General features: G+C 38.0%; 1 protein-coding gene across 1 annotated transcript in view; it reads left to right on the top strand.

Moving 5' to 3' along the window:
• Positions 1-13,268, top strand: part of LOC141962852 (sodium channel protein type 2 subunit alpha-like) — a 76,953-nt gene that overhangs the window by 12,879 nt on the left and 50,806 nt on the right. The window contains exons 2-3 of the mRNA XM_074911541.1: positions 9,418-9,736; positions 12,835-12,953. Coding sequence (XP_074767642.1) covers positions 9,470-9,736; positions 12,835-12,953 — 386 coding nt within the window. The 5' untranslated portion in view covers positions 9,418-9,469. The remainder of the gene's footprint in view (positions 1-9,417; positions 9,737-12,834; positions 12,954-13,268) is intronic.

Consider the following 13,268-nt stretch of genomic DNA (forward strand, 5'->3'; position numbering starts at 1 on the left):
GGGTTAAAGAGGGCAGGTGGAGGTGGCTTGGGGTTGAAGTGGAAGCTGGCTGCGCAGGCTGCTGAGGTGGAAGGGTCCTTGGCCATTTGTCCTTGACTTGAGGGGAGTTTGCCTCACTTTGCTGTCAGAGCCGGACCTGGGCTTATGTAAACAATAACTGAAAATCAAGCAGGGGTTTGTTCGTAGGTTGTGTTGGCAAGAGGAGACAGCAAGAGGCTATAAAAGTGTTGGCCACAGTCACTTGTCAGTAGGTTCAGAATCATGATTTACGTTGTTCATCCAAAATTGCTAGGCAGTTGTTAGATACTAAAATCTCCTACCTACCTGGTGTCTTTTATCCAAAAGGATATAAATTATATATGATTGAATTTTCTGTAGTCATACTGTAGTTAAGATTTAATGGAGATTTCATTCTAAACATCTTTACATAATGCCCATACTGGGAATGTTAAACTCAGGGTTTTGGTTTGTGAGGAAAGAAAGCACAGCATGTTTTATTAACAGCATAAGTAGTCAGCACACTCTCCTATTCAGGCATCTGGAAATATCTAGCTCATCCCATACATATGGCACTTCTGTTATCATTACATCTTTGAATTGTATAGTCACTCTCCCCACACAAACACACTAAAAATGGATATATCTCTAGCCTGACACTTACACAAGAATGTACTTGTGGGGATACATTTCTCACAATGGGTATTAGGGCAAAGATTGATTTGATGAAAAACCCACCTCAGCAAGATGGGTGAAAGGCCTGAATCACTTAACCAGCTTCATTAGGGATTTGGTGAATGCTCTTCTGCATTACTTTTGTCTCCCAGGTTGCTGTTTGCTTTGGAGACAGTGTATTTCTCTTTTTGTACAGGGAAACTTGGTTGTTTTGAATCTTTCTCAGGTGTGAATTGCCCTTTGTTTTTTCTTCTTGTTATGGAGTACCAGAAGAGCTCATCTGAGTATGGCAGAAAGCTTATTTCACTGTATACAAAAAAAGAAAAAAAAGAATGGTATTTTCATCAAGTGAAAAGAACAAGTTGTCTAGTGCTAGAAGGACTTAAGGGCTTCTTATCTGGAAAAACAAATAGCTTTTTTTTCATTCACTGACACTTGATTGAAAATCAGCAACTGTTCAGAGACCATTTCTGATAAAAGAGGAAAATAGATTAGGTAACTCTAACCAAATGCAAGTAATTGCCAGTTATTGCTAACAGTAGTAATGATCAGCTGAATTTTCATACTTCCTTGGAGTACATTTTGCCATAGCTCTATGGGCAGCACCCTGAAATAAGTTTTAAAGAGGGTGAGAAAATTGGTTTGAAGGAAATTTTCCCATCAAAGTTCTTTGTATTCTTATTTTCATGTTAGATGAACCTTGTGGCACATTTTGCATAAAATGCTGTCCTGATGTTATGATGTCCATGTTAAAAGGCAGAAGGTGATCCTGGTCACCTCCTTAACTTGGAAGAGCAGTCCTGAGGCTGTTGTAACTGAATGCTAACCCAATTTGATCCCTAGGTTTGCTAGTGTTCGGGCATTTTAATAAACCTTTTTGCTTTTTTATCCTACCTATAATTGGTTCTACACCAGATACAGGATCTGTGCTAATATTTGTTGACTGTACAATTGTTAGAGCTCTGTTCAGCTCTAGCATTCAAACACTGAAGATCCATTTATTTGTACTCTGGTGCCTTAAGCCCTGTTGAGTTTTGCACGTAGGAGAAGCAGTGGAATTTGGAAGACACTGTAGGTAGATACTCAGCTAGTCCTTTACGCTTTAAAAGCAAGGGAACATACTAAGCCTCTTAATTTCTTTTCTGTAGTGTGATGGATCAGCTCTTTGATCTGTCTAAAATCCAGCCACTTATTTGTAGTTTTCAGCCAGACCAGTAAGCTGTAACTGGCTAAAATGCAGAGGTGCAGAAGTGCTCAAGCCAGCACAGTGGGAAATGCCCTCAGTAAGAGTGGATGGAGAGTGGGGCTGTCCCTTCTGACTGCACCATCTCCTATTGGTTTAAGATTTTCAGAAACTGCATTTTCAAAGGTGACTTGCTACTTATTCATCCCTTTAAAATTCTGGACAATGTGTAGGAAGCTGTAGTTTTATATAGATCTTCTAAGAGTCGTTTGGAAAAAAATGTTGTATAGAAATACCTACTGTTCAAATCTCATAATTCAGCACATAGATACTTTATGAAGAGACCTCTGTCAGAGCTCTGACTACTGAACATACAGTGCAGCATAGTATGAAACATACAGACCTCAAGCACAGGAAAATTTCTTTATTTGCTATTTAGTAATTTCAGCAGTGGAGTAGTGAGACCATAAATCTTAGCAGAGATACAATACCAGCTGTAAACCTTCCACCTTCAGCCAGGTCAATCATGTTATACAGTCTTTCATGCAGTGCCATGGGGTGATGACACATCCAGAAGGGCTGTAGCCCTTTGAGACAGAATGGTATTTATTTTACCCATGTATACGAATAGCAGTGATGAGAGGTGCAGGTAACAGAATGGACTATGAAATAGCTTTTCTACAGCTGATTGCTTACTTTGTGTCAGGCTAGGGGAAAAGGAAAACACTGTAAGGAGAGAGAGGTACATAAAGAGAAATTGGGGGCACATCTCTCCTATTCCACACCAATGCTTCTTTAGGCACTCTTGTCTCTTTCTCTGTAAAGAAGTCCTTGGGACTTTCCTCCACGTGATGCCAGTTTTTTCTATCTTGCACCCCACTGAGTCCCCAAGAACTTTCTCAGCCAACAGTGACAGAAATCAAAGCCCCTTTCTTTTCTGCTTCTCTGGTATATAAACAATAAGCACTTGGTCCCTTGAGGCCTCGGGAGAAACCTAACAGATGGAGCAGCACAAAACAGTGAGAAACCTACTTTTATTAAGACCCTTAAACAGTGAGGGTAAACACTGTTACAAGTTTCTTGATTCTTGTCCTGGTTGGTTTTGCTACAGATCTCACACTCATCAATGATGTTTCTTTTTACAAGGCCTAGCCTTTCTTAAAGCCCTTGAATGATTGTGGTGTGTCTACTCTGCTCATTCTCTATTTTCACTGTTAAAAAGGGTTTTCTAACAAATCCCTCTTGTTGCAGTTTAACCCCACAGCCTGTTTGCCTGTATTCCGGATAAAAAGAAAACAAATTCATCCTCTTCCTTGGAAAAGCTTTTTAGACATATAAAGACTGTGATTGTGTCTTACATCAATCTTTGTAAAAGTGGTAGAAAAGGGAAAAATGTAAAATTAAGACAGAAAGAACTCAAATCCCACAATTCCTTGAGTGTTTTCTCATAAGTTATGTTTTTATTGCTGTGGTCTGAATTATTTCCAGGTGGCCCCCATATTTTTTGAAATGTAGTACCCAATTTCACAGGATCGTTCATTCAGGTTGGAAAAGACCCTTGGGATCACTGAGTCCAATCATCAGCCCTACTCTGCAAAGTTCTCCCCTACACCATATCCCCCAACATCTCATCTAAACGACCCTTAAACACATCCAGGGATGGTGACTCCACCACCTCCCTGGGCAGCCTATTCCATGTCTGACCACTCTTTCTGTGAAAAAACATTTCCTAATGTCCAGTCTGAACCTCCCCTGTTGGAGTTTAACGCCATTCCCCCTTGTTCTGTCACTAATCACCTGTGAGATGAGACCAGCACCAACCTCTCTACATTGTCCCTTCAGGTAGCTGTAGAGAGTGATGAGGTCTCCCTTCAGCCTTCTCCTCCTCAAACTGAACAGTCCCAGCTCCTTCAATCGCTCCTCAGAGGATTTGTTCTCCAGGCCCTTCACCAGCTTCGTTGCCCTCCTCTGCACTCACTCCAGCACCTCGATTTCTCTCTCGTACTGAGGTGCCCAAACCTGGACACAATACTCCAGGTGTGGCCTCACCAGTGCAGAGTACAGGGGGACTGTCACCTCCCTACTTCTGCTGGTCACACTATGGCTGATACAAGCCAGGATGCTGTTGGCTTTCTCGGCCCCCCGGGCACACTGCTGGCTCATGTTCAGCTGCCTGTCAGTTAGAACCCCCAGATCCTTCTCTTCCAGACAGCTCCAGCCACACCTCCCCAAGCCTGTAGCGATGCATGGGGTTGTTGTGGCCCAAGTGCAGGACCTGGCGCTTGGCCTTGTTGAAGCTCATCCCGTTGACGTTGGCCCACCGATCCAATCTGTCCAAGTCTCTCTGTAGAGCCTCCCTATCCTCATGTAGATCAACACTCCCGCTCAACTTGGTGTCATCTGCAAACTTACTGATGATGCAGTTTGGACACACCACTCCAACTAGAAGAGTAGAGGATCATTTCACAACTTTATCAATCCAAGTACTTGGGTTTTTTTGGCAAGAATGAGATTTTTCGCTCATGCTTGGTTTGTGATGCAGTAAGTACTCTAGATCTTTTCCTGCTGAGCTATTGGTGGGGTTCTGTTGCTCATCCTGTAATTTTTCATCTACTTAGTCTTTTTTGACACCATTTTATTATTTTTCAGAACATTTTAAATACTAGTACTGTCCTCCTGTTTACCTGTAGCTCTCCCAGTTTCATGTCATCTGCCAAGTTAGCAAACATGTTTTTCAGTCATCTTGATCACCATGAATAATTTAGTAGTATGGTGTTTTAAGTAGCATGGGGGAAGAGGAGACAGGAATTTCTTTAGATTCAGTGTATTTGATTAAATGTATACTATTTACAAGTTTAAATATATACTATTTACAAGAAAAAAAAGCTCCTTTTTCCCTTTTCTACCACTTTTGCAAAAAGTACTATTTCATTTTAGAGCATAAACTTCAGGGGTTTTTTTAAGATTAAAGTTCTTAGAGTAGTATTAACATATTTTGCAAACTACAGCAAATACCACAGTAATGTATGCTTTGGTCAGAGTTGCTTGTCACTGTTATAATTTTGGTAGAGATTTTATTTAAAATTTAATTAATTCTTTCAGCAAAGAAAATGGAACTATGCCAATGTAATCTGCTCCTATCACAAAGTTGGGAGGCATTGTCAAAGAATGAACAAGCTGTTATACAGAAAGGAGTAGATGAGCTTGATGACTGGTGTTACTGGAATGAGATGAAATTCAGAACTATAAATGAAAAGTCATGCACTTAGGGAAAATTCTAATATAGTACAGGAACACACAGCTGGAGAGTAAAAGGATCACAGAACCACAGAAAGACGGCAAGTTGCCACTTGCTCATTTTAATGCTTCACTTTAACATTGAACAAAGACAGTTACTTTTTACAGATTTCTCAGGAGAAATTGCTAATCTGTTTTCCTTCTGATTTTATTAATCAGGATTATCTGTAGATGAAGGGCTCCTAGATAGCCAGGAAGAGACTCAGAAGTTTCTCTCAGCTTGGTACTGTCAAAAATCATTCACCCTCCTGTAGAGTTTCTTTACATATGACACTTAACACTTCTTGAGCTCTACCCTTATGTGGGCCATGAGTGTATGGCCAGATGATTAAAAGACAAAGTACACTTCAGGCTTTCAGGTGTGCCATAGTAGTGGGAAGGTGGATACCACTGGTGATAAAATTATTCATAAAATGTACTCACAGCTGTAGGTAGAAAGCTAGACAGAAGTCGGAAGTTACCTATTACCAGAATTATTCTTACTCCATGTTTACAGTTTAGGTAAATTTTGACCCTGTTTGAACAATGCAGGTTATGTTGGATTGGTTTCTGATTGATGTTTACTACTTGATTTGATAATTTTCCCTTCCTATCTCTACTAATTTTATCTGTTATATTTACTATAGCTATGTAGTATCTGATTATTTTAATATATTTTAAAGATTGTTACTAGCTTCTCTAGATGTACTAATGTGGTCTCCTCTTTAGGAATATATATATTTCTCTTTTAGACTGCAAAGATCATATTGCATTTCCCTCCTGCTCTGTCTCTCTAAAATGCTTCTTTTCACCTTACAGTCCAAGACTGTAGACCCAAGCATCTAAGGCAATGGCATACAATGTCCCACTGACTATTTGCTTTTTGTTTTTACTTTTCACTGCCCTTCCTAACACTACACATGTAGATTGTATAGCACTGGTGGAAATCAGATTGACATCTCAGATAATTTCAGACCCATACAATAAGAAACAAATAATCAAACACTAACTTAATAATCCATTAAAGGCAGAATGAAGCTCCTTTTCCATATTGTGTGAATTAGCCCAGCTTTTCAGGTACTTGGTTTACTGTAACTTTCATGAGCAGTAGCACAAACACATATGTACATTTCCACACATATAAATAATCAAAATACTTTTGTAGTTAGAAGCTCCTTTACTCCTTCTGTGAATCTGTGCTGTCTCATAATCTCTTATTTTGAGACTGCAGAGCAGTTCCAAGTAAACCACAGTCCTAATTAGAGCCAGCCAGAAATTTTCATCCAAAGCTTTAAAAATAAAATAATAATCGGTTACATGTAATTGTTTGCAAAATTTCTATTGATTTGATTGAATCATTTGTGAAATTAGAAAAGCCTATCAAATAAAAGACCTTTCTAAAAAGACTTTTAACATTATTTTAAAATATTGTGCAATGTTTAAATGATTCAAAACCATATAGATACCGCTGGTGTGGTTAAATTATATTTCTCATTTGACACATTTTTTCTTAGTTGCTGAAAATGTCAAATCCACTATTTTGATCCAGACAAACTGTTCATTCTCTCACCACAATTACTAAAGAACCAAATTATCAATATTTGTCTCTTGTCATTGTCCTTTTTTTCAAAGCCACAGTGGCATTTCTTCAGCTACTGTATTCTTTCCTTCTCCAACCTCTCTCACTTTAGAGTGACTCCTTGCTTTTTATTATTTTCCACAGCTTCTTTAGTCCTCTTTGCAGCTGAAGGAAAGGAGATGGCAGAGGGACAGAAATAAAAGACTGCCTGAAGGTCTGAATCTGTAGATACGGGAATGTGTTGCTTGAAAAGTTTGAGAGATTTGGGTACATGTAGGAGAGGGAGGGAGGGCAGAAGGTTGATGGTGGGGAAGGAGAGAGGCTAAAAAAGTGGTATTGGTGCTGCGGGAGAAAAAGTATACAAATCAGCGTAGAAAATACAGAGAAAGCAGGAGAGTGAAGAGAGGTGGGATGGCATTTCGGTGGAGTGGTGCCCAAAGATGATGTCTTATTGATTTGCCACATGGGAGGGGCTTATAGTGCTCCTGATCATGTAGTCTTCCCCCTGCTACAGTGGGTGATTTCTGTACAGGCATTCACCACTGCAGTGCGCACTCAAATCTGCCATCCTTCCCTCCCTCTCATTGCTGGCTTTTGCAGATTTAGAAAGAATACACACAGCAAATATATTGTATAAATTTCTTTTAGAAAACTAATACAAGCTATAGTTTAAAATAATCCAGACTGCCGATAGTCCAGAACAACTGCTTTGGCTCTACACTCTCTGTGCAACCTCCATTTTTCTATTTCTCTTACTTTGCTATCCCTCCTACTTTCTTTCTATGTCACCATCACAGTTTTAACAGCTATGGCCTCATCAGCAGTAGCTGCTATATATTCAAAAGAAATTCTGAGAATCCTGAGACCTGTCTGGTTATATAAAATCGTGTATTTTAGTCCCAGATTCTCAGTTTAAGGAAGCGTTCGAGCATACAAAAATTCTTTACCATGTCTAACAAGAATCTACGGATGTATATCAGTACCATCTAGTGGCAATAAAAATTTTAGCACGCAGTAGGCTCGCACAGGAAATGTCAGATTTGACTTCAATAACCAGGATCCTTCAGCAGGAAGTTAGGTGTGGTCTGTAGAAGGAGACTTAAGGAAAAAAAAAAAAAAAAAAAAAAAAAAAAAAAAAGGAAAAAGACATGATGGAATTTTAGCTGCAGTCTTCCTTGGTGCCATTCCAAACCCACATAAGTGCAAGATTCTTCACTGGTAATTAATTTTTAATTCTTTCCTGCACTATTAAAACAGGATTATGCCTTTTTCCCCCTGTAATTAACAACAAAATCTAACAAGATTCTGCAGCAGGACCACTTTCCTTTTCCTGATTAACCCTTCTGCTGCTACTAGTCCGTGCGGCTTCCAGCAGCAGTTTGCTACAGACCGTCCATGACAGGATGCACCAGGTGCATCTGCCTGCAATGGAAGAGCATGCTCCTGGGGGACCTGCAGGACTTGGGATGTCTGGGGATGTCTGTGTAGGTGTAAATGGCTATGTGCATATGGTTGGAAAGGAGGAGAGAACATCGTGTTGCAGCTTATTTATCAGGCTTCAAAAATATGAATTTGCTGCAGCTGTGCTGGTGTAGGTGTATTTAGCAAGACAGTAAAATAAGATCATGCTGATGGTATTCTAACTATTGCACTGTTTTAATTTGATAATTGTTTCTTGGGTGTATTGTCTTACACAGAAGTTGTTACTTTTTTGTTGCATTTGCTATATTTTGAATGTGCTTACTCAGGAGAAGGACTCGAGAAAAATTCTTGAAGGCTATGGCAGAGATCCTGTTTATGATTTCAGACCAAAGTATTTGCATTAGGAATATTTTCCACTTGTTCTTTTTAACTGAACTGTCTGGAGACATTAAAAAGAGATGGTTCAGCTCTTGTTAGTGAAAATTGTGAAAAATATATACAATTGGTATGGTATCAGACAAAAGATCGAAGTGGAGTATGTAATGATTAAAGATCGGTTTTGTCTAATTCAGCAATTCTTCCAGTGCACAGTGTGTTGCCAGGCAGGGGATCTGAATACAGGTGCTTATGCCTGAATCTTGTTTCCTGAGCTGGCAGCTCTGCAAAGGCAGCATATTTGTACCTGAAGAGAAGGAGCATCTCACATTGCATTCAACTGATCCCTCTGGGCTTACGTGGCAGTAGTGGATTCTAGGAGTCATTTCTAGTCCTTATAGGTAGAGGGAGGGTTGGTCCAAGGTGCAGCATTCAGGATGATAAAGAGGTGAATTGTCAGGAGTCTCACTCCTCAACATCGAACCAGAAACACTTCAGAGCTGTTAATTCCTCACACTAAATGTGGTGGAAAACACCTCCTACTTTATTCACTGGAACGGATAGCATTACCCTTGATAAAGGCAAGAAGATATTACTGTCTTTTATGTGACTTTTTTTTAATACATTCTATAGAATTGGCAATATATCATTACAAGCACTAAGTGAATTTTAAACTAAATGTTTTAAGAATTGATACCTTCAAGACAACTCTAAGAGACCAGCTGAAAAGGAACATGGTTTGTCTTGAAATAAAAACAAAATTTAAAATCCATTCCACAGAAGCCTCCTCTTGGATGATAATGACTGAATTTAATAAGATATCCCACAGAAAATTCTATGAAGGTATATTCCTTTACATAGTCGCTATTTGTGTTGCTCTAAATTTTTTCCATGTTTTTTATGTTTTTAGCACTTTTTTATGAGAGAGGCTGAACAGTAATTAAGAGGTGCAGGATGAAAAGATGGCACAATCAGTGCTGGTACCACCAGGACCTGACAGCTTCCGCTATTTCACAAGAGAATCACTTGCAGCTATCGAGCAGCGTGTCAATGAAGAAAAAGCTAAAAAATCCAAACAAGAACGCAAAGATGATGATGATGAAGATGGCCCAAAGCCAAATAGCGACTTGGAGGCAGGAAAGACACTGCCATTTATTTACGGTGACATACCTCCCGGAATGGTGTCCGAGCCCTTGGAAGACCTGGACCCATATTATATCAATAAAAAAGTGAGTGTATTGTATATTTCTATCAGACTTTAAGAAGATAAAATAGAAGGAACCTCCTATAGACATAGTATTTTGGTCCTGGTCTTTACTTCTAATACATTCCCCCGCATCTGATTTCATGTAACAGAAATCTCAGTTGTATGAACAGAATTTAGTAATGAAAGTTTGTGGGACCTGGTCTATTGGTAGAGATGTATTCAGGTTTATTCTAATATACCTGGCATTTTACTAAAATTTGTGACTTTCAGTGGTTTATACACAGGAGAATAGAAGAAGTAACACAGGGGTTATCTTTAGAATTATTCTTTTATTAATTGCTGTGTTATAGATGTGAAAGGAGCAGATCTTCACTATGAAACCCATCTCAAAGGTAGCTAGACACCTTCTTGCTAGGTTTCTTCACTGTCATGTGGAAGGCCTAGGTTGCATTCTCATTGCTGGGAAGGATAGGGAAGTATGTAAAGGCAATGTCTCAGGGTATGCCAAAGATCATCTTCTTCCACTTTGTACTCTATAGAGGCTTCATTTGTCCAACCTAGTGTGGGTGAAATATTTTTCATATCCGGATTTATATTGTTCTATGATCATTATCAAAGAGAAGGCATTTAAAAGAGGGACATAAATAAAGAGGAGACAGGAATTCCTTTTGGAGTGTTGACAGAATGTTACATCATTTTAAGAAAGATTTTATAGAGATGTTACTTTTTTAAAAAATAAACTCACATATTCTCTTTTCATTTGAAGTAAAAACAACAACTGTTGTGGCCAAGCACAAAAGTGCTGAACTTTAGACTTTTGACCAGATGGCCTTGGGTTTCCTCCAGAATTCATGTCCCTCAGATTTTGGCATCATATGTATTGCACCATCATAATTTTACCAGTAAAGAAGTTACTGATTTTTCTTTTTGGTTTTATGTGCTCAAAATTTTTTTATTGTGCTTTCTTTCCTGTAGAAATTAGCTACTGAATAAAACCCAGTGAATTAAAAAAACAAACAAAACCAAACCAACAAACAAACATGAAAGTAAAAAAACTACCTCAAAGAAAAAGGAAGAAAATCCACAAGAATTGTTAGGAGTCCAACTTGAACTAAGTAAAAAAAATACAAATGAAGATACTTCCTGCTGGGATTAGTGGTATGCCTCGCCTCTGATATGTTGAAACAATAACAATATAGGCATACCGTCATAATCTAAATACACAGAACAGCTTTTAAAAATCAGATGTACCTTAAATGTTCATTGGAGAATTTCTAAAACTCGATTCATGCTATGGAGAATCGTGTTAAATTTGAAAACAAGGTTTTCAATTAATTATTGTGAACTGCTCCCTTTACTCAAGTGATTTACCCTGTTGAAGTCTGGAAGTCAGGCAAATGGAATTTGAGTCAAAGTGCTGATCTCTTTCCTTCTTTCTTTCCCAGTTCTGCAGTAGTAAAAATCTAAATTCAGTGCTGGAAATCCTGAAGTTAGCACATGTAATATCATGCTTTAGAAACTACAAAAGTCATTCTGCAATTAAGCGTGGATGTGGAGTAAAATCCTGCTGAATTGCTTGTTCCTGAATTGAGAAATGCACAGCAGTTATCTTGATCTTTTCCAGAAGCATAGTGATTTCTAGTAAGAGATGTAAGACTCCAAACTATATGAGCATTGCAATTATAATTTCTCCTATTATTTTTCTTGGTGTTTGCATATCTTTGAACATCCTTGTTTAGGTCGGGCTCCATTTTAGTTTTTCAATATGTCTTGATGAGTCAGCATCATACAAATGATGCTTCATCAGAGGTTTTGTCAGAGTAAAGGGAACAGAAAACATTAAAAACTCTGATTTGAGGGAATATTTTCTTGAACTCCAGGAAGAATATTAATAGAGTTGAAAAGCAACAGTAGTGAAGAGTACATTACAGAGCAATCCTTTCTCCTCTACAACAAAGGACCAAAGTATGGCTTGAGAATCAATGGGTATCTGGGAGTGAAAATATGTTCAGTTTGGAAGTGCTGAAATTATTATTTCAGGCAGAGGGAGGCATTCTGATTTCAGGATTTCAGCTGCTGTATTTGGCACACCTGCTCAGAAAGCAGAGCATAATCTTTACAAATGCTGCCCTCTGATTCCAGCTGAGGCAGATCATGGCTACTGGCTGTGCTCCAGGTTTACATGGCTTATGTTCCCTTTGGGCTTTTTAGGGCTGCTAGATCCAGTTACCTTCAGTGAGCATGAACTGTTACCCATGTGTAGAAAGATGATAGATAGGAATTTCTCAAAATGCATGGAAATCTAAATGATTTTAAAACTCACTGCATGTTAAATAAAGGCTTTATTCTTCTTTATTTCCCAGGTTTTAAGAAAACTATTACATTTCTAAATGCTTTTTAAAATGTTGGTATTATGCATGAGTTATTGCTGAAACTGTGGAGAGACAGTGAAAATACATGGATTATTAAATTCTATATTAGTTAAAAGTAAAGTATGACATAGAAACAGAATTACAGGTGTGAAACTCACAAGAAATAGTTGAGAAGCAATACGTTATTCTTTTCTTGGAGTACAGCAACAATATTCAGTACATTAGTGTTATGTTGAAAAACTGGTTATTGAACACTCTCAATTTCCTTATTTTCATGAAGATCACTCTTGAAATTTAGATCACTTTGTAGTACTATTGTCTTAGTACTTTGATGTGATAATTAATGCTAGTTAGTTGATTCAGGGAATGTTGGAAGTTTTAATGGCTCTCATTTTTTTAAAGTTATGTACCTCAGTGTATGTATCATAAAGTATAAAAAGAATACTAATTCTTCAAATATTATGTGTGTTTGTACCTTATATACCTGTTTTTGTTTTCTAGCTAGCAATATGAGGATTACTTGTGATACCTAAATAAATGTATTCAAATGTTTTCATGCAATTATATTTATAGTAATTTAGCTGGATTCTACTATGTGTGAACTGGACAAGGAGACTGTGATTCTGGGGGAGGAGTAAATGGAAGAAACTAGATATGATTAATGATGAAATGAAAATTATTCTGGGTTTGAACTTGTAACTTGGTATCTTTTAAATGTTGTTTCTCATTCTGTGTTTTCTTTTTCCAGACCTTTATAGTATTGAATAAAGGGAAGGCAATATTCCGATTCAGTGCCACCTCTGCCCTGTACATGTTAACTCCTTTCAATCCTCTTAGAAAAATAGCTATTAAGATTTTGGTACATTCATATCCTTTTCAAGTGGTTAGCCTGAAACTGTAGTGAATGAGGTGTTACTTAGTATTTAAATCATTCTCTAACATGTCTCAGGATCAATATGATCTATAGTGCTTTGTCTGTCTTCTACTATTTCCATCTTCTGTTTTTCTTTTTCTTATTACCTTTTTACATTTGTGTTCATTGCTGGATCTTAATATAGTAATATCAGAAGCCAGACAACCAGTCATTGTCTTTTACGATTTCTTCCTGTGTCTTTTTTCTTCCCCCACCTATTTTTTTCCCTTCCCTCTTATTTTTCCTGTAATCACAACATCTTTTTTAAT

Source organism: Athene noctua, chromosome 7, assembly GCF_965140245.1.
Source record: "Athene noctua chromosome 7, bAthNoc1.hap1.1, whole genome shotgun sequence".
Lineage (NCBI taxonomy): Eukaryota > Metazoa > Chordata > Aves > Strigiformes > Strigidae > Athene > Athene noctua.